General features: G+C 48.2%; 1 protein-coding gene across 1 annotated transcript in view; it reads right to left on the bottom strand.

The window, feature by feature from the left end:
- The window catches only part of LOC135136599 (uncharacterized), a 105,526-nt gene that overhangs the window by 10,293 nt on the left and 71,105 nt on the right, over positions 1–24,128 (bottom strand). The window contains exons 50-97 of the mRNA XM_064065957.1: positions 23,495–23,821; positions 23,129–23,446; positions 22,431–23,075; positions 22,073–22,378; positions 21,374–22,024; positions 21,008–21,325; positions 20,312–20,950; positions 19,957–20,262; positions 19,257–19,904; positions 18,893–19,204; positions 18,518–18,841; positions 18,163–18,468; positions 17,806–18,111; positions 17,431–17,754; positions 17,052–17,378; positions 16,685–16,999; positions 16,299–16,634; positions 15,943–16,248; positions 15,587–15,892; positions 14,894–15,535; positions 14,528–14,842; positions 13,529–14,476; positions 12,828–13,478; positions 12,459–12,776; positions 11,762–12,400; positions 11,406–11,711; positions 11,038–11,355; positions 10,658–10,984; positions 10,289–10,606; positions 9,600–10,238; positions 9,242–9,547; positions 8,871–9,191; positions 8,421–8,741; positions 8,052–8,369; positions 7,361–7,999; positions 7,005–7,313; positions 6,637–6,951; positions 6,256–6,582; positions 5,888–6,205; positions 4,246–5,835; positions 3,878–4,192; positions 3,190–3,828; positions 2,181–3,137; positions 1,818–2,129; positions 1,130–1,765; positions 773–1,078; positions 402–719; positions 14–349 (exon numbers count right to left, since the gene is read on the bottom strand). Coding sequence (XP_063922027.1) covers positions 14–349; positions 402–719; positions 773–1,078; positions 1,130–1,765; positions 1,818–2,129; positions 2,181–3,137; positions 3,190–3,828; positions 3,878–4,192; positions 4,246–5,835; positions 5,888–6,205; positions 6,256–6,582; positions 6,637–6,951; positions 7,005–7,313; positions 7,361–7,999; positions 8,052–8,369; positions 8,421–8,741; positions 8,871–9,191; positions 9,242–9,547; positions 9,600–10,238; positions 10,289–10,606; positions 10,658–10,984; positions 11,038–11,355; positions 11,406–11,711; positions 11,762–12,400; positions 12,459–12,776; positions 12,828–13,478; positions 13,529–14,476; positions 14,528–14,842; positions 14,894–15,535; positions 15,587–15,892; positions 15,943–16,248; positions 16,299–16,634; positions 16,685–16,999; positions 17,052–17,378; positions 17,431–17,754; positions 17,806–18,111; positions 18,163–18,468; positions 18,518–18,841; positions 18,893–19,204; positions 19,257–19,904; positions 19,957–20,262; positions 20,312–20,950; positions 21,008–21,325; positions 21,374–22,024; positions 22,073–22,378; positions 22,431–23,075; positions 23,129–23,446; positions 23,495–23,821 — 21,324 coding nt within the window. The remainder of the gene's footprint in view (positions 1–13; positions 350–401; positions 720–772; positions 1,079–1,129; positions 1,766–1,817; positions 2,130–2,180; positions 3,138–3,189; positions 3,829–3,877; positions 4,193–4,245; positions 5,836–5,887; positions 6,206–6,255; positions 6,583–6,636; positions 6,952–7,004; positions 7,314–7,360; positions 8,000–8,051; positions 8,370–8,420; positions 8,742–8,870; positions 9,192–9,241; positions 9,548–9,599; positions 10,239–10,288; positions 10,607–10,657; positions 10,985–11,037; positions 11,356–11,405; positions 11,712–11,761; positions 12,401–12,458; positions 12,777–12,827; positions 13,479–13,528; positions 14,477–14,527; positions 14,843–14,893; positions 15,536–15,586; positions 15,893–15,942; positions 16,249–16,298; positions 16,635–16,684; positions 17,000–17,051; positions 17,379–17,430; positions 17,755–17,805; positions 18,112–18,162; positions 18,469–18,517; positions 18,842–18,892; positions 19,205–19,256; positions 19,905–19,956; positions 20,263–20,311; positions 20,951–21,007; positions 21,326–21,373; positions 22,025–22,072; positions 22,379–22,430; positions 23,076–23,128; positions 23,447–23,494; positions 23,822–24,128) is intronic.

Below are 24,128 nucleotides of genomic sequence, written 5' to 3'. Positions count from 1 at the left end.
ACACTCAACTCACCTTCTTCAGGAGGAATTCTATTACAATATCTGAAAGGATCGCCCGTAAAACCAGGGATGCAGGTACACGACGGTAAATGGTTGATAACCTGGCAATCAGCGTTTTGCCCGCACGTGCCAGGACAAGGGTCTCTACATTTCTGGTTAATACAAGCTTTGTTCGAAGGACAGTCACTGTTGAGGACACATTCGGGTCGGCATCCTTCGTAAGGATTGCCAATGTATTCGGGCAAACAAACGCACGAGCCAGCATTGTTGCGTTCTTTGCAGAGCGCGTTTGCTCCGCAAGGAGAAGGCACGCATGGATTTATTTGATTTGCTGCTGGGGGTCTCGGTTCTAAAATGGCATACGTCGTAAACACACATATAGCGATGACGAGATTAAGTACCTTCTGCTTTAATACACCTTTGGAACGGATTACCCGAAAAGCCAACGATGCAAACGCAATTGGGTGTATGACTGATGACTCGACATTCGGCGTTCTGTCCGCAAGTGCCAGGGCACGGATCTCTACATTTTTGGTTAATGCAAGCAAGATGATTCGAACATTCGCTGTTACTGACACACTCAGGTCGACAATTGGGCGCGGAACCTATAAATTCTGGCAAGCAAGAGCAAGAGGGCGAACCGTTTATTTCTTTGCATTGTGCGTTCGGTCCGCAAGGTGAAGGTTGGCAAGGATTGACTGGTGGAGCAGGTGGTTCGACTGTAATAGAATTGGTGTTAAAGTGACCACAATTCACAAGCTTGAAGACTTACTAATGGGTAGACATCTGACAAACGGATCGCCTGTGTATCTAACCGGACAACTACAAATCGGATTATGGTTTCTAACTTCGCATCTACCGTTCAATCCGCACGTTCCAGGGCAAGGGTCGATACATTTTTGATTGACACAGGCTTGTGTTAGGGAACACTCCGAGTTTTGCACACACTCGGGTCTACAAGTCGGTGGGCTTCCGCTAAAACCGAGCACACACGAACATACAGCTTGTCCGTTAATCTCTCTGCATTGACTGTTGGGTCCGCAAGGTGACGGGTTGCATGGATTTTGTGGAATTCGAGCTGCCACGAAAGAATCAGTAAATTCGTTTTGAAACAATTTTCAAATTTTACCTGGTATTTGGGAGCAAAGTACGAACGCATTGCCGGTGTAGCCTTGAATGCACGAACAAGTGGCTATGTGGTTAATGACCGCGCATTCAGCGTTTTGACCGCAGGTGCCTGGGCAAGGGTCTATACACTTGTTTCGAACGCACGCCTTATCTCTAGAACAGTCGGTGTTGAGAACACATTCGGGTCTACATCCTCGGTAAGGATCGCCTTGATACTCAGGCAAACAGGTGCAGATGCCGTTGTTGCATTGAGCGTTTGCGCCGCACGGTGATGGATTACATGGGTCCGCAGGAGGGGGCGGCGTCTTTTGAACTTTGAACACACAATATTCGAACGGGTTGCCTGTGTAAGACTCTGGACATGTGCAAATAGGGGTGTGGTTGATAACGCTACAGTGAGCGTTGCTACCGCAAGATCCCGGGCAGGGATCTCTACACTTTTCGCGGATGCAAGCCAAGTTACTCGGACATTCGGAGTTGATGCTACATTCTGGTCTACAGTTGGGGGGTGTGCCGATGTAGCTTGCCACACACGAGCAAGATGGTGAACCGTTAATATCTTGGCAGATGGAATGCGGTCCGCAAGGTGAAGGAACACACGGGTTAACGGGAACTGGTGGTGATTCGGTTTTGGGTGCTAAAATTGTGACATGTTTTGACAAGTACGAAACAAGCGACGGCGTTCTTACGTGGTTGTGGGTAACATCTAGTGAAAGGATCGCCGGTGTGACCTGACTGGCAGCTACAAATGGGACTGTGGTTAATAACTTCACATCTAGCGTTTACTCCGCAAGTTCCGGGACAAGGGTCAACACATTTCTGGTTCGAACAAGCTTTGGTTAAGGCACACTCGGAACTAACGACACACTCAGGTCGGCACCCAGGTGGACTTCCTATGTAATTTGGTAAACAAGAACAAACCGCTTGTTCATTAACTTCGCGGCATTGACTGTTGGGGCCGCAAGGGTTTGGCTGACACGGGTTCGTCGGTTGTTTCACAGCTGTAAATGTTGAGTTGTAGGTATAATCGATGATTTAAAGCGCGTTCTTACTTTCAGTTGGTGGAATTACGTTGCAAAATCTGAAAGGATCGCCGGTGTAACCTGGGATACAAGTACAAGAGGCCAAGTGGTTGATAACTTGACATTCTGCGTTTTGGCCGCAAGTGCCGGGGCAAGGGTCCATACATTTGTTTCGGATGCAAGCTTTATTGGAAGGACAATCCGTGCTCAACACACATTCAGGCCTGCAACCTTCGTAGGGGTTACCGATGTAATCTGGAATACAGGTGCAAGAGCCGGCGTCGTTTCGCTGTTGACAAATAGCGTTAGCGCCACACGGTGAAGGGAAGCAAGGATTGGACGGAGTCGCGGGTTTAGGGGTTTCATACGGTTGACAACTGCTGAACGGGTTTCCGACGTAGCCTTGAATGCAAACACAGTTGGGCGTGTGACTGACGACCCGACATTCGGCGTTTTGGCCGCAAATTCCAGGACATGGGTCTTTACATTTGTTGTTGATGCACGCCAAAGAGTTGGAACATTCGCTGTTACTGACGCACTCGGGTCTGCAGCTGGGTGGTGTCCCGATAAATTCAGGTAAACAAGAACATGACGGTGATCCGTTGATGTCTTTACACTGCGAGTTGGGGCCGCAAGGTGATGGTTGGCACGGGTTTGTGGGAACGACTGGTGGTTCTTCTTTAATCGGGGAACACCGCGTGAAAGGATCTCCGGTGTATTTGGGTGGACAACTGCATATCGGATTGTGATTTACAACTTGACATCTAGCGTTCAATCCGCACGTTCCGGGGCAGGGATCGATACATTTTTGATTAACGCACGCCTCGTTCAGGGAACATTCGGAACTTGTGATACATTCGGGTCTGCAAGTAGGGGGACTACCGATGTAGCCAACAACACACGAACAGACAGCTTGGCCGTTGATTTCTCTGCACTGACTGTTAGGTCCGCAGGGTGACGGACTGCAAGGGTTCTTCGATTCGGGTTCTAAAATGTTGCGGTGAAAATAAAATTGGACAATGAGGTAACGAAGTTTTACCTGGGATGCGTGTGCACAGTACGAATGCATTTCCTATATAACCCTGAATACAAGAGCAAGTAGGGATGTGATTTATGACAGCACATTCTGCGTTTTGGCCACAAGTGCCCGGACAAGGATCTGTGCATTTATTTCTTATACATGCTTTGTCTCTCGGGCAGTCGCTGTTTAAGACACACTCGGGTCTGCAACCTCTGTAAGGGTCTCCTTGGTATTCTGGTAAACAGGTGCATATTCCGTTGTTGCATTGGGCGTTTGCGCCGCAAGGAGAAGGATTGCATGGGTCGGTTTTAGTGGGTTCAACTTCTGGTGGTTTTGGTTGGCAATAATTAAACGGATCACCTGTGTAACCTTCGGGGCATGTACAGATTGGAGTGTGATTGATAACACTGCATTGAGCACCAGATCCGCAAGAACCGGGACAGGGATCTCTACATTTTTCGCGTATGCAAGCCAAGTTGCTCGAACACTCTGGGTTAATGGTACACTCTGGTCTACAGTTGGGTGGACTTCCTACAAAGTTATTTAAACAAGAACAGGATGGTACGCCTCCCACGTCTCTACACTGAGAATTGGGACCGCACGGACTGGGCACGCAAGGATTAAAGACGGTCGGCTTCGTAGGTTCTACAGGGGGAGCTAAAAATTTGGCTGTAATTTATTTTTCGACAAGCCTTCGGTGTCTTACGTGGTAGAGGGAAGCATCTGGTAAACGGATCTCCGGTGTAACCCGACTGGCAACTACATATGGGACTGTGGTTTATCACTTGGCATCCAGCGTTAAGGCCGCACGTGCCTGGGCAAGGGTCAACACACTTTTGATTCACGCAAGCTTTATTTTGGGGGCATTCGGAGCTCACGACACACTCAGGTCTGCATCCAGGGGGACTTCCGGAATAGTTAGGAAGGCACGAACAAACAGCTTGTCCGTTTACTTCGCGGCATTGACTGTTAGGACCACAAGGGCTAGGTTGGCATGGATTCTTAGGTTCTTCTTCGATTGCTAAATTAAGATAAAGTTAGAATCGTTGAAAAAACTGTCACGGAGAATCTTACTGGGTTGAGGCGCTACGTTGCAATAACGGAATGGATCGCCGGTGTATCCTGTTCTGCAAGTACACGATGGCAAATGATTAATCACTTGACAGTCTGCATTTAGACCGCAAGTTCCTGGACAAGGATCCAAACACTTGTTCTTGATACAGGCTTTGTTTGAAGGACAGTCAGAATTGAGAGTACATTCTGGGCGACAACCCTCATACGGGTTACCAACGTATTCAGGAAGACACGAGCAGGCTCCGGCTCCGTTTTGTTCTCTACACACCGCATTAGTACCACAAGGTGAAGGGACACAAGGCGTCGGTCTGGTTTCCACCGGAGGGACTACTCTCTGTAGGCATTGCACGAAAGGATTTCCTTCGTAACCTGGTACGCATACGCAGTTGGGAGTGTGACTGATAACTCGGCATTCGGCGTTAGCTCCGCAGCTTCCGGGGCACGGGTCTTTACATTTTTGGTTAATGCAGGCCAAGTTGTTCGCACATTCGCTGTTACTGACACACTCGGGTCTGCAGTTAGGTGGAGTTCCAATAAATTCAGGCAAGCAGGAGCAGGACGGAGCACCGCCTACTTCTCTGCACTGAGCGTTAGCGCCGCAGGGTGAAGGTTGGCACGGGTTTGCGGGAACCACTGGAGGTTCTTCGATAATGATGGAGCATCTCGTGAACGGGTCACCGGTTTGGCCTTGCGGACAACTACAAATCGGGTTGTGGTTGACTACTTGACATCTAGCGTTTATGCCGCAGGTTCCAGGACAAGGGTCTATACATTTCTGGTTTACGCAAGCCTCATTGAGGGAACATTCTGGGCTTGAGATACATTCAGGGCGACAAGTTGGTGGGCTGCCAATGAAACCTGGTACGCACGAACAGACAGCTTGGTTGTTGATTTCTCTACACTGGCTGTTGGGGCCGCACGGAGATGGACTGCACGGGTTCTTAGGTGTTTCCGATGGTATAGGAGAGCAGAGGACAAAAGCGTTTCCGATGTATCCTTGTATGCAAGTACAGGTCGGGATGTGATTAATAACGCTACATTCGGCGTTTTGGCCGCAAGTTCCGGGACAGGGGTCTTTACACTTGCTTCTGATGCAAGCTTTGTCTCTGGGGCAATCGTTATTGAGTACGCACTCAGGTCTACACCCTCTGTATGGATCTCCTTGATATTCGGGTAGGCACGTGCATATACCGTTGTCGCACTGAGCGTTAGCACCACATGGAGACGGGTTGCATGGGTCTTTCGGAGCAGGGGGTTCTTCTGGTGGTTTTGGATAACAATTAGTGAACGGATCTCCCGTAAATCCTTCCGGACATGTACAAGTCGGAGTATGATTGATAACTTCACATCGTGCGTTCGCACCGCAAGATCCCGGACACGGGTCTCTACATTTCTCTCTAATACAAGCCAAGTTACTCGAGCATTCTGAATTGATGCTACATTCCGGACGACAGTTCGGTGGATTTCCTATATAATTATTGAGGCAAGAACATGATGGTGCACCGCCTATATCTCTGCATTGACTGTTGGGGCCGCATGGTGAGGGCACACACGGATTACTTGGTACGGGTTGAGGTTCAACTGGAGGCGCTAAAAGATTCTCGTCACAAAACCAAAAAAAACTCAAAAATTGACCGCTTACGTGGTATCGGATAACATCTAGTGAATGGATCACCGGTATAGCTCGACTGACAACTACATATGGGACTGTGATTGATAACCTGGCATTTAGCGTTCAAACCGCAAGTACCAGGACAAGGGTCGACGCATTTTTGGTTAACGCAAGCTTTAGTTTGCGCACATTCCGAGCTAACCACGCACTCAGGTCTGCATCCTGGAGGACTTCCTACGTAATTTGGCAAACAAGAGCACACCGCTTGACTGTTAACCTCACGGCACTGACTGTTGGGGCCACAAGGACTAGGTTGGCAAGGGTTCGTGGGCGTTTCTTCAATTACAGCTGTTGGGAAGACATTAGAACTGAGGGAATCGTAACACGAAAATTCTTACGTTGTTGTGGTAAATTGCAGAATCTGAACGGATCTCCGGTGTAACCAGGTATGCAAGTACAGGACGGTAAATGATTGATAACTTGACACTGGGCGTTTTGACCACATGTTCCCGGGCACGGGTCTTTACATTTTTGGTTCACGCAAGCTTTGTTTGATGGACAGTCAGAGTTGAGAACACACTCGGGTCTGCAGCCTTCGTAAGGGTTTCCGACGTGTTCGGGTTGACAAATGCAAGCTCCTGCGCCGTTTTGTTCGCGACAGATGGCGTTGACGCCGCACGGGGAAGGCAAGCAAGGGGTGGGTCTTTCGACAATCGGCGGAGTCACTGCGAATAAATTATGTTGGATGGGTACTTACAAAAAAAAAAAGATGGACATACTTTGAGGTGAACATGATGTGAACGGGTTTCCTACATAACCAGAAATGCAAACACAGTTGGGTGAGTGACTCACGACTCTGCATTCTGCGTTTTGGCCACAAGTTCCAGGACAGGGGTCTTTACACTTTTGATTGATGCAAGCCAAGTGATTGGCGCATTCGCTGTTACTGACGCATTCAGGGCGACAGTTGGGTGGGCTTCCTATGAATTCAGGGAGGCAAGAGCATGATGGAGAACCACCGACGTCTCTGCACTGGCTGTTGGCACCACAAGGTGTGGGCTGACAAGGGTTTGTTGGAACAACGGGTGGCTCTTCTAGAATTTCGCATAATGAAGCTCGTTTCTATAACGAAAAAATGGAATTCTACCTCTGATTGGTGAACATCTCGTGAAAGGATCTCCTGTGTGTCTTGGAGGGCAGCTACAAATAGGGTTGTGACTAACCACCTGGCAAACAGCTCCAATTCCGCAAGTTCCGGGACAAGGATCGATACATTTTTGGTTAATACAAGCTTGATTAAGGGAACACTCTGAACTAGTAACACATTCGGGTCGACAAGTTGGTGGAGTTCCTATGAATCCAGGGACGCAAGAGCAAACGGCTTGACCGTTCACTTCGCGGCATTGGCTGTTAGGTCCACACGGTGAAGGACTGCAAGGATTAACAGGGACCGGTGCTAAAACGACAAGTTAAAAAAGAAAACGCGACGGGTTACACAGTTACCTGGAATTGGTGAACACAAAACGAAAGCATTTCCGGAATAACCTTGTATGCACGTACATGTCGGGATATGATTTATAACGGCACATTCGGCATTTTGGCCACAAGTGCCAGGGCAAGGATCTTGGCATTTATTTCTTATACAAGCTTTGTCTCTAGGGCAATCAGTGCTGAGGACGCATTCTGGTCTGCACCCTCGGTAAGGATCTCCTTGGTATTCGGGCAAACATGTACACGCGCCGTTATCACAACGAGCATTGGGTCCACAAGGTGATGGGTTGCATGGGTCGGTTTTAACAGGTTCGATTTCTTGCGGTTTGGGTTGGCAGTACGTGAACGGGTCTCCTGTGTATCCTTCAGGACACGTGCAAATGGGTGTGTGGTTTATGACGCTGCATTGAGCTCCTGAGCCGCAAGAACCGGGGCATGGGTCTCTACATTTTTGTCTTATACAAGCCAAATTGCTGGAGCATTCGGGATTAATGGTACATTCTGGGCGACAGTTGGGTGGGCTTCCTGTAAATTCTGGGAGACAAGAGCATGATGGCGAACCACCTATATTTCGGCATTGACTGTTCGCGCCACAAGGTGATGGCACGCAAGGGTCGGTAACTACAGGCCGTTCAGGTTCTACTGGTGGTGCTATAACGACAACGTGTTACCTTTAGTTGTAGGACACTACCAAAACGCTTACGTGGAATGGGGAAACATCTAGTGAACGGGTCGCCGGTGTAACCCGACTGGCAGCTACAGATCGGGCTATGGTTGATCACTTCGCATCTGGCATTAAGGCCGCAAGTACCGGGGCAAGGGTCCACACACTTTTGGTTTACGCAGGCTTTCGTAAGTGGGCATTCCGAACTGACCACGCATTCGGGTCTGCAGTTCGGCGGAGATCCCATGTATTCGGGCAGGCACGAACAAACCGCTTGTTTGTTGACTTCGCGACATTGGCTGTTGGGTCCGCAAGGGCTCGGCTGACACGGGTTTGTCGGTTCTTCTTGTTTAGGGGCTGTATGCGCATGCGTTATTAACGAGAAGTCTAAGTGAGTGGAGGGCTTACGTTCTGGAGGTATGTTGCAATACCGGAACGGGTCTCCGGTATATCCTGGGATGCACGTGCACTGGGGCAAGTGGTTAACAACGTGACACTCCGCGTTTTGGCCGCAAGTTCCAGGGCAGGGGTCAGTACATTTATTTCTGACGCAGGCTTTGTTGGAGGGACAGTCGGTGTTCAAAACGCACTCGGGTCTGCAGCCCTCGTAAGGGTTGCCAATGTAATCGGGCAAGCAAGTACACGACCCGGCTCCATTGCGTTCTTTACAAACGGCATTAGCACCACAGGGTGACGGAGAACAAGGCAAGATATTTTCGACGGGCGAAGCTGAAATGTAATCAGTATTGGTCAACGTTTGGGGTGTGATGGCGTTAAATTGTTATGTGATTAGTATTAAGCATGATGATCGTATTGGTTTGCGAGCAGCTAATATAAAAACGTATCGTAATGGCTTACGTGTGGGTAAATTACAGCGTGAAAATGGGTCGCCGACGTAACCGGGTAAGCACACGCAATTTGGGGTGTGGCTTATAACACGGCACTCTGCGTTCGATCCGCATAAACCTGGGCAAGGATCTCTACATTTTTGATTCGTACAAGCTAAGTGGTTTGGACATTCGCTGTTACTGACGCATTCGGGTCTACAGTTTGGAGGCGATCCTGTAAATTCGGGTAAACAAGAGCAAGACGGCGAACCGTTAATTTCTTTGCACTGAGAATTGGGTCCGCAGGGTGAAGGTGTACAAGGGTTTTGTGGTTCCTCCTCCTGGGGCACAACTACAAGAGAAAAATTTATACTTTCTCTACGGACTTTGCGTAAATCGTACCAATTGGGGCGCATCTGGTGAACGGATCTCCGGTTAGTCCGGATCGGCAGCTACATATCGGGTTATGATTGACGACTTGGCAGAGGGCGTTAAGACCGCAGGTTCCAGGGCAGGGATCTATGCACTTTTGATTAACGCATGACTTATCTAGAGAACACTCGGAACTCGTGACACATTCAGGTCGGCAAGTGGGAGGACTTCCGATGTAACCAGGTACGCATGAACAAACTGCTTGGTCATTTATTGCTCTACACTGACTGTTAGGTCCGCAAGGTGATGGTGCGCATGGGTTCGTTACAGCAGGTGCTACAAGAACACAACTGTATTCGAATTTCGTAAAAAATGTTTTTATACGTACGCGGAATAGGGGAGCAACGGATAAAGGCATTTCCTATGTATCCTGTGATACAAGAACAAATTGGTATGTGGTTGATCACCGAACACTCGGCGTTTTCACCACACGTTCCAGGGCATGGATCTGTACATTTATTGCGTATGCAAGCTCGGTCTCGTGAACAGTCGCTGTTTAGAACACATTCTGGCCTACAGCCTCTGTAAGGGTCACCTTGATACTCTGGCAAACAAGTACACTGTCCGTTGTCACAACGAGCGTTAGCTCCACATGGAGATGGGTTGCATGGATCTGGCGGGGGTAATTCAAGCACTTGTGGTCTCACTTGACAATAAGAGAAAGGATCTCCGGTGTATCCATCCGGGCAGGAGCAAATCGGGGTGTGATTTATAACACTACATTGGGCACCAGCGCCACAAGACCCGGGGCAAGGATCTCTACATTTTTCTCGGATACAAGCTAAATTACTGGGGCATTCGGGATTTATGGTACATTCGGGTTTGCAATTTGGTGGACTGCCTACAAAAGTGGGTAAACAAGAGCAAGATGGGTTGCCTCCGATGTCTCTGCATTCAGAGTTTGGTCCACAGGGTGACGGTACACACGGGTTTCGTACTGGTACGACTTCAGTTATCGGAGGTGGTGCTGAAATTGCATCGTTATGAAGTTTTATAAAGAACATCTGCATTTCTTACGTGGAATAGGGAAGCATCGACTGAACGGATCGCCGGTGAAGCTTGATTGACAACTACAAATGGGACTGTGGTTTATGACCTGACAGTTGGCGTTAAGGCCACACGTTCCCGGACATGGATCAGTACATTTCTGATTAACGCAGGCTTTATTTTGGGCACATTCGGAGCTGACCACACATTCTGGTCTACAACCCGGGGGACTACCGACATAGTTGGGCAAACAAGAACAGACTGCTTGTTGGTTAACTTCACGACATTGGCTGTTGGGACCGCAAGGGCTGGGTTGACATGGGTTTTTGGGTGGTTCTTCTTCAACGGCTGCATAACCAAAAATGAGTGCTATATTTATGAATAATTTTTACTCCTTACGTTGCGGTGGTGGCAAATTGCAATATCTGAACGGGTCTCCGGTATAACCTGGGATGCAAGTACAAGATGGTAAGTGATTAATGACTTGACATTGGGCATTTTGGCCACACGTTCCTGGGCACGGGTCAACACATTTACTGTTCACGCAAGCCTTATGAGAAGGACAATCAGAATTGAGGACACATTCGGGTCGACAACCTTCGTAAGGGTTTCCGATATAATCGGGCAAGCAAATACATGCCCCGGCATTATTTTGTTCCCGGCATTGTGCGTTGGCGCCACATGGAGATGGCGAACATGGAGTTATTATTTCGCTAGGTGCGGCGGCTAAAGGAAAAGCATTGATTTACCTTGATAATTTAAACAAAACAAATTCTTACGTATTTGGGCAAGACACTGCACGAAAGGATTTCCAACGAACCCAGATATGCAAACACAGTTAGGTGTGTGACTTACAACGCGACATTCAGCGTTATTTCCGCATATTCCAGGGCAAGGATCTTTACATTTTTGGTTGATGCAAGCTAAATGATTAGCACATTCGCTGTTACTAACACATTCGGGTCGGCAGTTCGGGGGAGATCCTATAAATTCTGGTAAACAAGAACACGAGGGTGCCCCGTTGGTCTCCTTGCATTGTGCGTTGGGACCACACGGAGATGGTTGGCAAGGGTTTATAACAACGGGTTCTTCTTGCGCTAAAATATAAACTCATGTAGGACAGAACGCGAAAAAATAATGGTCTTACGCTTGGGCAAACAACGCAAGAACGGATCGCCTGTGTATTCAGGCGGACAGCTACAAATCGGGTTATGGTTTACAACTTGACACCTGGCATTAAGCCCACATGTTCCGGGACAAGGATCTGTGCATTTTTGGTTGACGCAGGCCTCATTAAGGGGACATTCGGCGCTTGTGACGCACTCAGGTCTGCAAGCTGGTGGGCTTCCTCTAAAACCGGGCACGCAAGAGCACACGGACTGGCCGTTTACGGCTCTACACTGACTGTTGGGTCCACATGGAGATGGGTTACATGGATTTGTGATAACGGGCGCTGAAATTATCTCTATTCGTATAACATATCAACAAATCGTGACCTAGTACCTGGGATGGGATTACATAAAACGAAGGCGTTGCCGCTGTAGCCTTGAAGACAAGTACAGATCGGGATGTGGTTAACTACAGAGCACTCTGCGTTTTGTCCACAAGTACCAGGGCAAGGGTCTTGGCACTTATTCCTTATGCAGGCTTTGTCTCTAGGACAGTCATTACTCAAAACACACTCGGGACGACATCCCCGATACGGGTCTCCTTGATATTCAGGTAAACAAGAACAAACTCCATTGTCGCATCGTGCGTTGGATCCACATGGAGATGGGTTGCACGGGTCTGTAGGTACCGGTTCGATTTCTTGCGGTTTGGGTTGACAGTAGTTGAATGGGTCTCCGGTGTAGCCGTCTGGACAAGTACAAATGGGTGTGTGGTTGATAACGCTACATTGTGCTCCCGATCCACATGATCCAGGGCATGGGTCTCTACATTTTTCGCGAATACAAGCCAGATTGCTGGGGCACTCGGGATTGATGGTACATTCAGGTTTGCAGTTCGGGGGGCTTCCGACGTAGTTGGGTAAACAAGAACATGACGGGGAACCACCAATGTTTCTGCACTGACTGTTAGCACCGCATGGAGATGGTATGCATGGGTCCGGTTTTGGTTCGTCGAACGTTACGGGAGGTGGGGCTGTTGCAATTAGAGAAAGAAGGTAAAAGATTTTCAATTTGTTATCTGGGACACTTACGCGGTATTGGGTAACATCTGGTGAAAGGATCTCCGGTGTAACCCGATGTGCAACTACAAATTGGACTATGATTGATAACTTGACATTTGGCATTTAGGCCGCAAGTGCCTGGGCAAGGGTCGACGCATTTTTGGTTAAGACAAGCCTTGTTTTGAGGGCACTCGGAGCTTACGACACACTCGGGTCTACATCCCGGAGGGCTGCCACTGTAGTTGGGTAAGCAAGAGCACACGGCTTGTCCATTCACTTCGCGACATTGACTATTAGGTCCGCATGGACTAGGTTGGCAAGGATTTTTAGGAGTTTCGTCTTCGACCGCTAAAGAAACAAAGGTTACTGATTCGTTGCGAACGAAACTAGAGATCTTACGTTGTGGGGCTGGCAGGTTGCAATATCTGAACGGATCACCTGTGTACCCTGGGATACAAGTACATGAGGGTGAATGGTTTATTACTTGACAGTTGGCGTTTTGGCCGCACGTTCCAGGGCAAGGATCTAAACACTTATTCCTGATGCAAGCTTTGTTCGATGGACAATCGGAGCTGAGGACACATTCAGGTCTGCAACCTTCGTACGGGTTGCCTATATACTCGGGTAAGCAAATGCAAGCACCGGCGTTCTTTTGGACTCTGCATTGGGCATTTGCTCCACAAGGTGATGGTTGACATGGAGAAACTATTGCAGCTGCGGGCGGTGGCTGGTAAAGGGTACATTGGACGAAAGGATCGCCGGTGTGGCCAGCTAAGCAAACACAGTTGGGAGTGTGACTGATTACTCGACACTCGGCACTAGCGCCGCAAGTTCCAGGACAAGGATCTTTACACTTGTTGTTTATGCAAGCCAAGTGATTGGCACATTCGCTATTACTCGAGCATTCCGGTCTACAGTTAGGTGGACTACCGATGAATTCGGGCAAGCAAGAACAAGACGGCGATCCATTGGTTTCTCTACATTGTGAATTAGGACCGCAAGGGCTAGGCTGGCAGGGGTTTGTAGGTACAACCACTGGTTCTTCCAGCGCTAAAACGAAACGTTGCAAAGGGAGAACTTCGACGATGAGAACAACTTACGTATCACGTTACATCTGACAAACGGATCTCCCGTGTACCTCGGCGGACAACTACAAATCGGATTGTGATTAACTACTTGACATTTGGCGCCAATTCCACAAGTTCCAGGACAAGGGTCTATGCATTTTTGGTTGACGCAAGCTTGGTTGAGTGGACATTCGGGGCTGGAAATACACTCAGGTCTGCAAGTGGGGGGACTTCCACTATACCCGGCAAGACACGAACACACGGCTTGTCCATTAATCTCTCTACACTGACTGTTGGGGCCACAAGGTGAAGGACTGCACGGATTGCGCGGTACTGGAGTGACCACTTGCGTACACAAAACGAAAGCGTTTCCGGTGTAGCCTTGAATACAAGTACAGATGGGAATGTGGTTGTAGATGTTGCACTCCGCGTTTTGTCCACAGGTTCCAGGACAAGGATCTACACATTTATTTCTGACGCAAGCTTTGTCTCTTGGACAATCGCTGCTTAGTACACATTCTGGTCTACAACCTCTGTAAGGATCTCCTTGGTATTCGGGTAAGCAGGTGCATATGCCGTTGTTGCATTGAGCGTTGGAACCACAAGGGGACGGGTTGCAAGGATCTGTTACCACAGGTTCTGGAGGTGGTGGAGGTTTAGGGAAGCAGTTATTGAATGGATCGCCTGTGTAGCCATCTGGACAGGTACAAATGGGAGTGTGGTTGATGACACTACATTGAGCACCTGCTCCGCAGGATCCTGGACACGGGTCTCTACATTTCTGGCTGATGCACGCCAGGTTGCTACTACACTCTGAATTAATCGAACACTCAGGTCTGCAATTCGGGGGAGATCCTATGAAATTGGGTAAACAAGAACACGACGGGTATCCTCTGAGATCTCTACATTGACTGTTAGGACCACAAGGTGATGGTACGCATGGGTTTATTGGAACCGGCACTGTTGGAACGTCTTGTGGGGCTGCAAAATTCAAACTGAACGTCTGAGAGAGCAAAAAGGGGTTCGTCTTACGTGGTATAGGGAAACATCTGGTGAATGGGTCACCAGTGTAAGCCGACTGACAACTGCAAATTGGACTATGATTAACAACTTGACACTTGGCATTCAAACCACAAGTTCCAGGACAAGGGTCAACACATTTTTGATTAACGCAAGCCTTAGTTAGTTGACATTCTGTACTAACGACACACTCAGGTCTACACCCTGGTGGACTTCCGACGTAATTAGGCAAACAAGAGCACACAGCTTGATTATTGACTTCGCGACATTGGCTGTTGGGTCCACACGGTGACGGTTGGCAAGGATTAACAGGTTCTTCTAACGTCGCTTAAAAATTCAACAGTTATTCGGGAGTTACGTCATCGCGATACAACTTACGTGTGACTGGAACAGGATTACAGTATCTAAACGGATCGCCAGTATAGCCGGGCACACAAGTACAAGTCGGAATGTGGTTCACAACTTGACAATTGGCATTAGGCCCACAAGTTCCAGGACAAGGGTCTTTACATTTGCTGTTAACGCAAGCTTTATTCGAAGGACAGTCGGAATTCAGGACACATTCTGGCCTACAACCCTCGTAAGGATTTCCGATATAATCAGGGAGACAAACGCAAGATCCTGCTCGATTTTGTTCTCGGCATTGAGCGTTTGCACCGCATGGAGACGGCGAACACGGAGAGATTGTCTCTTGTATGGGTGGCGGCAGTTCGCACTGACCGAATGGGTTTCCGGTGTATCCAGGCAAGCAGATGCAGTTGGGAGTGTGACTCACGACTCTACATTCGGCGTTTCGGCCACAAGTACCGGGACAAGGGTCTTTGCATTTCTGGTTAATGCAAGCTAAGTGAGTGGGGCACTCGCTGTTGCTGACGCATTCCGGTTTACAGTTGGGTGGCGACCCGACGAATTCCGGTAAACATGAACAAGACGGTCCTCCGTTGATGTCTTTGCATTGGGAGTTGGCACCGCAAGGTGAAGGTTGGCACGGGTTTGTGGTTGTTACAACGGGTTCGGGGGCTGAAATAATCATGGTAATGGTTTCAAGGTAGCAAGTTAAGTCACACTTACGAATCGGGAGACATCTTATAAACGGATCACCGGTGTATTGGGTCGGGCAAGAGCAAATTGGGTTGTGATTGACAACTTGGCATCTGGCGCCCACTCCGCAAGTACCAGGACATGGGTCTATACATTTTTGGTTCACGCAGGCTTCGTTTAGAGAACATTCTGTGCTCGTGACGCATTCGGGTCTACAAGTGGGTGGACTTCCGATGTAACCCGGGACGCACGAACAAACAGCTTGTTGGTTTATTTCTCTACATTGACTATTGGGGCCACAGGGTGAAGGATTGCAAGGGTTTTGAACAGGAGGTTCTAAAATAAGTACTTTAGATTTTTGAATCAAGTGATTTTTGCATTCTTACTTTCGACGGGTCTACAAATGACGAAAGCACTTCCAGTGTAACCAGGTAGACACGTGCATATTGGAATGTGATTCACGACTGAACATTCGGCGTTTTGGCCGCACGTGCCAGGGCATGGATCGATACATTTGTTTCTAACGCAAGCTTTATCTCGGGGGCAGTCGGAACTTAGAACACATTCGGGCCTACAACCTCGATAGGGATCTCCTTGATACTCTGGCAAACAAGTGCAGATGCCGTTATTGCATTGCGCATTGGAGCCACAAGGTGACGGATTACAAGGATCGTCTTCGACTGGTTTAGGTGCTGCGATATATTTAATAAATTTTAAGTGGTAAAGAATTGTAGTGACATACGTGCTGGTGGTTTGGGTTGGCAGTACGTAAATGGATCTCCTGTGTAACCTTCAGGACAAGTACAAGTCGGAGTGTGGTTTATGACGCTACATTGAGCTCCAGCGCCACAAGATCCCGGACATGGGTCTCTACACTTTTCTCTGATACAAGCTAAGTTGCTGGGACATTCTGAGTTTATGCTACATTCAGGTCGACAACTGGGTGGGGTTCCAATATAGTTGGGCAAACACGAACATGAAGGGTTTCCGTTAATATTCCTACATTGACTGTTGGGTCCACAAGGTGATGGTTCACAAGGGTTTGTAATCAGAGGTGGAAGCGGTGTCGGTGGTGGTGCTACAATAATTTGTGAGAACGCGTACGTAACATGGTTGGTTCCGACTTACGAGGAATGGGGTAGCAACGGCTGAAGGGATCACCGGTATTTCCCGATTGACAACTACAAATAGGACTGTGGTTGATCACTTGACAGTTAGCGTTAAGACCGCAGGTTCCCGGGCAAGGATCGATACATTTTTGGTTCGAGCAAGCTTTGTTCTGGGCACATTCGGAGCTCACCACGCACTCTGGTCTACAACCCGGGGGACTACCGACATAATTGGGCAAACAAGAACAAACAGCCTGTTGGTTAACTTCACGACACTGGCTGTTGGGGCCGCACGGGCTGGGTTGACACGGGTTCTTGGGTTCTTCCAAAATAGCTAAACAATTTTAACGTCAACAAAATGAGTTTCAATAACGTAACGATCTTACGTTCAGGAGGTGGTAAGTTGCAGAATCTGAAAGGATCGCCTGTGTATCCTGGATTACAAGTACACAAAGGCAAGTGATTGACGACTTGACATTGGGCGTTTTGTCCGCAAGTTCCTGGGCAAGGATCAATACACTTATTTCTGATGCAAGCTTTGTTGTATGGACAATCAGAATTGAGAACACATTCGGGTCTACATCCTTCGTAGGGGTTTCCTATGTAATCTGGTAAGCAAACACAAGCACCGGCTCCATTTTGTTCCCTGCATTGAGCGTTAGCTCCGCACGGAGATGGCGAACAAGGCGAGAGATGTTCGGAAGGAAGAATCGCTGCATTAAACGAAATTAGTTAAAAAATTAGGGACAAAAAGAGAGTTCTTACGTGGTCTGGGGGTACAATAAGAGAAAGGATCGCCGATGTATTCTGGTGGACAAATACAGTTCGGAGTGTGGCTGACAACGCGACATTCGGCGTTAGATCCACATGTACCGGGGCACGGATCCTTACACTTTTGGTTAATACAAGCCAAATTGTCACCACATTCGCTGTTGCTGATACATTCTGGACGACAGTTGGGTGGTGAGCCTTTGAATTCCGGTAAGCAGGAACAAGAGGGTGATTCTCCCGACACTTTACATTGAGAATTGGGGCCGCAAGGAGATGGTTGACACGGGTTTAGTGGTACAGGGGGAGGCACGTCTTCCGCTACAACACCAGTTTAAATACCTACAGGTGATTTTAATATAAGAATCTTACGAATTGGCAGACATCTAATAAACGGATCTCCAGAATATTTAGGTGGGCAACTGCAAATGGGGTTGTGGTTGACGACTTGACATTTAGCGTTCAAGCCGCAAGTTCCAGGACAAGGGTCGATACATTTTTGGTTGACACACGCTTGGTTTAACGAACATTCCGCACTGGTCACACATTCCGGTCTGCACGTTGGGGGGCTACCTATGAAACCGGGAACGCATGAACAAACTGCTTGGCCATTAATTTCCCTGCACTGACTATTGGGACCACAAGGAGATGGATTACATGGGTTTTTCTTAACTTCCTCTGGAATTGTTTGATTACGATTTGGTTTTCCTTCAAATGGAATATAATTACCGGGTATGGGAGAGCAAAGAATGAAAGCGTTTCCGATATAGCCTTGAATACAGGTACATGTCGGTATGTGGTTCAAAACGCTGCACTCAGCATTTTGACCACAAGTACCGGGACACGGGTCTTTACATTTATTCCGGATGCAAGTTTTGTCTCGAGGACAATCCGAGCTGAGTACACATTCAGGTCTGCATCCCCTGTAAGGGTCTCCCTGATATTCCGCCAAACACGTACATATTCCGTCGTTGCACTGAGTATTCGGTCCACAAGATGCTAGACCGCAAGGATCGTCTGCGATGGGTTTGGGAGCTAAAATTACAAAATATTCTTCGTGTCTTACAAAGTTGCAAAAGCATACGTGGTGGGTGACAGTAGCTGAAAGGATCGCCGGTGTATCCATCGGTACATGTACATATCGGGGTGTGGTTGATAACGCTACATTGAGCACCCGCTCCGCAAGAGCCGGGACATGGATCTCGACACTTCTCCCGAATACAAGCCAAATTACTGGCACATTCCGAGTTGATTGTACATTCGGGTCTACAATTTGGTGGACTTCCTACAAAGTTAGGTAAGCAAGAACAGGATGGAGAGCCTCCGGTGTCACGACACTGGCTGTTGGGACCACACGGTGAAGGTACGCAAGGGTTGATAACCGGTTTTGGAATTTCGGGAGGTGGAGCTAAAACGTTATGTGTGAAACTAAGATTATTGTTTACATGTGAGGTCTTACGTGGAATTGGGTAACATCGGGTTAGAGGATCTCCCGTATTACCAGGTTGACAAGTGCAAATAGGACTATGATTGATTACTTGACAGTTTGTGTTTAGTCCACACGTTCCTGGGCATGGGTCAGCGCATTTTTGATTAATGCAAGCTTTGGTAAGGGGGCACTCTGAGCTAACGACACATTCGGGTCTACATCCTGGAGGGCTACCAACGTAATTGGGAAGGCATGAGCAAACTGCTTGTCCATTTGTCTCACGACATTGACTATTGGGACCACAGGGTGATGGTTGACAAGGGTTCTTAGGAGTTTCGACGGCTAAAATGTTAAAATTAATAGATACCCCAGTCGAATTTAAACCTTGTCTTACGTTCCGGAGGTGGAAGGTTGCAATATCTGAATGGATCTCCCGTGTAACCTGGTATGCAAGTGCACGAAGGTAAATGATTTATTACTTGACATTGAGCGTTTTGGCCGCAAGTGCCTGGGCACGGGTCTTGACATTTATTTCGTATGCAAGCTTTGTTCGATGGACAATCAGAATTAACTGAACACTCTGGTCTGCAACCCTCGTAAGGGTTTCCGATGTACTCGGGGATGCAAACACACGCGCCTGCACCGTTTCGTTCCTTACACTCAGCGTTCACCCCACAAGGGGATGGATTACAAGGTGTCAAATTTTCTTGAACAGGTGTTGGCGGGACGGTACATTGAGTGAAGGGGTCACCTATATAACCTGTTACGCAGACACAATTTGGAGTATGACTCACCACGCGGCACTCGGCATTTAGACCGCAAATTCCAGGACAAGGGTCTTTACATTTTCTATTAATGCAAGCTAAATTGCTAGCGCATTCGCTGTTACTAACGCATTCTGGTCTACAGTTAGGGGGTGATCCTTGGAATTCGGGCAAACAAGAACAAGACGGGGATCCGTTAATTTCTCTACATTCAGCGTTGGGACCACAGGGTGATGGTTGGCATGGGTTTGTAGGTACCGGAAGTACTTCATCTTCAGCTAAAAGTACTGGCACTTTAACGAAGTAATTTGAAATGCTGCGAGTTCTTACGTTTTGGTAAACATCTAACGAAAGGATCGCCTTCATAGCTTGGAATACAACTACAAATAGGGTTATGATTTACGACCTGACAGTTAGCATTAAGACCACAAGTTCCGGGACACGGGTTTATGCATTTCTGGTTGACGCAAGCTTCGTTGAGGGAGCATTCGGAACTTGTAATACACTCAGGTCTACAAGATGGTGGGCTTCCGATGTAACCGGGAACACACGAACATACAGCTTGCCCGTTTATCTCTCTACATTGACTGTTGGGGCCACAAGGTGAAGGACTGCATGGGTTTTTGGGTTTATCGACTACAACCAATTGTTTAATTACAAGTCTTCGGATTGGTTAAGACAGTACCTGGAATCGGTGAACAAAGAATGAAAGCGTTTCCGACGTAACCTTGCAGACAAGTACAAATGGGGATGTGGTTCATTACGGAACATTCAGCGTTTTGACCACAAGTACCTGGGCACGGATCTTTACATTTATTTCTAATGCAAGCCCTATCCTTAGGACAATCGTTATTTAAGACACACTCAGGTCGGCATCCTCTGTACGGATCTCCCTGATATTCGGGCAAACAAGTACAAATGCCGTTGTTACACTGGGCGTTCGGTCCGCAAGGCGAGGGGTTGCAAGGGTCGGTTTTCACAGGTTCGATTTCTTGGGGTTTCGGTTGACAGAAACTGAAAGGATCACCTGTGTAGCCTTCGAGACAACTACATATTGGTGTGTGGTTGATGACACTACATTGGGCACCGGTTCCGCAAGAACCTGGGCAAGGGTCTCGACATTTTTCGCGAATGCAAGCCAAGTTACTTGGACAGTCTGGGTTAATGGTACATTCTGGTCTACAGTTTGGTGGTGTGCCTATATATGTTGGTAAACAGGAACAAGAAGGTGTGCTGCCTACGTTACGACACTGTGAATTAGGACCGCACGGATTTGGTAGGCATGGATTGATTTCGACAGGTCTCGGTGGTTCAATGGGAGGGGCTGCAATTTAATGTACGTCAAATAGAATAGTCCACGGGTCACGTAAACAAGTCTTACGTGGAGTAGGTAGACATCTAGTGAAAGGATCACCGGTGAAGCTCGCTTTACAACTACAAATAGGACTGTGGTTGATCACTTGACAATTCGCGTTAAGTCCGCAGGTTCCAGGACACGGGTCCACACATTTCTGGTTTACGCAAGCCTTAGTCTGAGCACACTCTGAGCTAACCACGCATTCTGGCCTACATCCTGGAGGGCTACCTATGTAATTGGGAAGACACGAACAAACTGCTTGTCCGTTTACTTCCCGGCATTGACTGTTGGGTCCACACGGACTCGGCTGGCACGGATTTTTGGGAGTTTCGTCTCTCTCAGCTAAATCATCACCGTTAGGACTTTACTTACAAATTCTCAACAACTTACGTTCGGGTTGCAGTAAATTGCAGAACCTAAACGGATCTCCGGTGTACCCCGGGATGCAAGTACAAGATGGAGAATGATTAATGACCTGACAGTTGGCATTCTGGCCACAAGTTCCGGGACACGGATCCACGCATTTGTTTCTCACGCAGGCTTTATTCGAGGGACAGTCTGAGCTCAGAACGCATTCTGGTCGGCAGCCTTCGTACGGGTTTCCGAGGTATTCCGGGAGACAAACACACGATCCAGCACCGTTACGTTCCTTACACACGGCATTGGAACCACACGGTGACGGAACGCATGGATTGACAGACTCGGGTGGTGGCGGCGGTCGTCGCTGTATGCATTGCACGAAGGGGTCACCCTCGAAACCTGGTACGCAAGCACAGTTGGGGGCATGATTGACAACACGACATTCGGCGTTTGATCCGCATATGCCCCGGCAAGGGTCCGCGCATTTGCGGTTGATGCAGGCGAGGTTAAAGGCACATTCACTGTTGGTGATGCATTCGGGGCGGCAGTTTGGCGGCGAGCCGCTAAATTCGGGGAGACAGGAGCAAGAGGGGGAGTCGCCGACTGCTCGACATTGAGAGTTGGGGCCGCAAGGTGACGGCTGACATGGGTCGGTTGGAATTTTAACTGGTTCTTCTTGGGCTAAAATGTTAAGAGTAGAGGGTGATTGAGAGAAGTTGGGGTCCTTACGTTTGGGGAAGCATCTAGTGAAAGGGTCGCCGGTGTAGTCCGGAGGACAGCTGCAAATGGGGTTGTGGTTAATGACTTGACATTTGGCGCTGAGGCCGCAAGTTCCAGGACATGGGTCTACACATTTTTGGTTAACGCAAGCTTGAATCAGGGGGCATTCCGAGCTTGTTATGCATTCTGGTCGACAAGTGGGGGGGCTACCGATGTATCCGGGGACGCACGAACACACGGCTTGCGTGTTGACTTCACGGCATTGGCTGTTAGGGCCGCATGGGGACGGGCTGCAGGGGTTTCTCGGAGGGGGTGCTAAAATAGTGACAAGTGAGTTAAAAATCAAAGGGTAAAAGGCAAGGCGTACTCTCTAGGACGCTACAAACAACGAAGGCGTTGCCTGTGTATCCAGCTGGACAGCTACACATTGGGATGTGATTAGTGACGGTACAGAGAGCACCTTGGCCACATGTTCCTGGACAAGGGTCCATACATTTATTTCTACGGCAAGCTTTATCTCGAGAACAGTCGTCACTAATAATACATTCAGGTCTACATCCTCTATACGGATCACCTTGATACTCCGGTAGACAAGTACAGATGCCGTTATCGCAGCGAGCATTAGATCCACACGGTGAAGGATTGCAAGGATCTTTTTCTACTACAGGTTCTATTTCTTGTGGCTTGGGATAACAGTTGTTGAAAGGATCACCGGTGTATCCTTCGGGACAAACACATATAGCGAGATGGTTATTTATGAGGCAGTTTGCTCCAACGCCGCAGGTTCCAGGACAAGGATCTTTACATTTGTTCCTTATGCAAGCTAAATTGCTTGGGCATTCGTAATTTTGGGTACATTCTGGTCTACAGTTCGGAGGATTCCCGGTAAATTCGGACAGACATGAACAAGAAGGGGAGCCACCGATATCGCGACATTGAGAGTTAGGTCCACACGGTGATGGTACGCAGGGGTTTATCGGTTGCGGCAACGGCTGGGGCTCCAGAGGTGGTGCTAAAATGGAAAAATCACAAACCCCGAAATGGGAACACTTTGAGGTATCTTACGTGGTATGGGGTAACATCTGGAGAATGGGTCACCGGTGTATGCTGGGCGGCAAGTACAAATGGGACTGTGATTGATTACTTGGCAATTTGTGGCTTGCCCACACGTTCCGGGACAAGGGTCAGAACATTTTTGATTGATACACGCTTTGTTTGATGGACATTCGGAACTAACAACACATTCGGGTCTGCATCCTGGGGGGCTTCCTATATAATTGGGTAAACAAGAACAAACCGCTTGTCCGTTTATTTCCCGACATTGACTGTTGGGTCCACATGGACTGGGTTGGCAAGGGTTGACTGGAACTACGTCCCTAGGGGCTGATGGATGTTTTTAGCAAACGGTTACGTTAAAGTTCACTATCTTACGTTCAACTGGTGGCAAGTTGCAAAACCTGAAAGGATCGCCAGTGTATCCAGGCAAACAAGTACACGAAGGGGAATGATTTATGACTTGGCAGTTCGCATTTTGTCCACAAGTACCAGGGCAAGGGTCAATACATTTGTTTCTAGTGCACGCTTTATTAGAGGGACAGTCTGAGTTGTGGACACACTCGGGCCTACAACTTTCGTAAGGGTTGCCAACATAATCCGCCAAACAGGTACATGAACCTGCTCCGTTTCTTTCTTTGCAGATCGCGTTTGCGCCACAAGGTGATGGTGAACAAGGAGTCAACACTTCCGAGGGGATTTGAACTGAAAGTTTTCGGTAACAATAAGTACCAATTTGCCCGGGTAAGTATTTTATTCTCAGTGCATAAGCCGTGGATTAATCGAATTATTTACGTAATAACCATTACATCACGCTTATTATTAGCTGCTGCTGCTGCGCAAAATTGCATGGTGTGGGGGAGGGGGGGTGACATAAGCTTATATTAGGGGCATTATCCTTAAGCGCCAAGGGGGTGATTGCAGGGGATGTGTATGTATGTACCGCATTGTACCTTCCTTATTTTCCGTTTCTTTGTTTAAAGCGTTATTCATTAGGGGTATAATTATTTGT

Source organism: Zophobas morio, unplaced genomic scaffold, assembly GCF_036711695.1.
Source record: "Zophobas morio isolate AGI-343-1 ecotype UQ-CSIRO unplaced genomic scaffold, CSIRO_AGI_Zmor_V1 ptg000026l, whole genome shotgun sequence".
Taxonomy (NCBI): domain Eukaryota; kingdom Metazoa; phylum Arthropoda; class Insecta; order Coleoptera; family Tenebrionidae; genus Zophobas; species Zophobas morio.
Note: the sequence above shows the minus strand (reverse complement) of the source record. Positions and strands in the feature narration are given on the sequence as shown.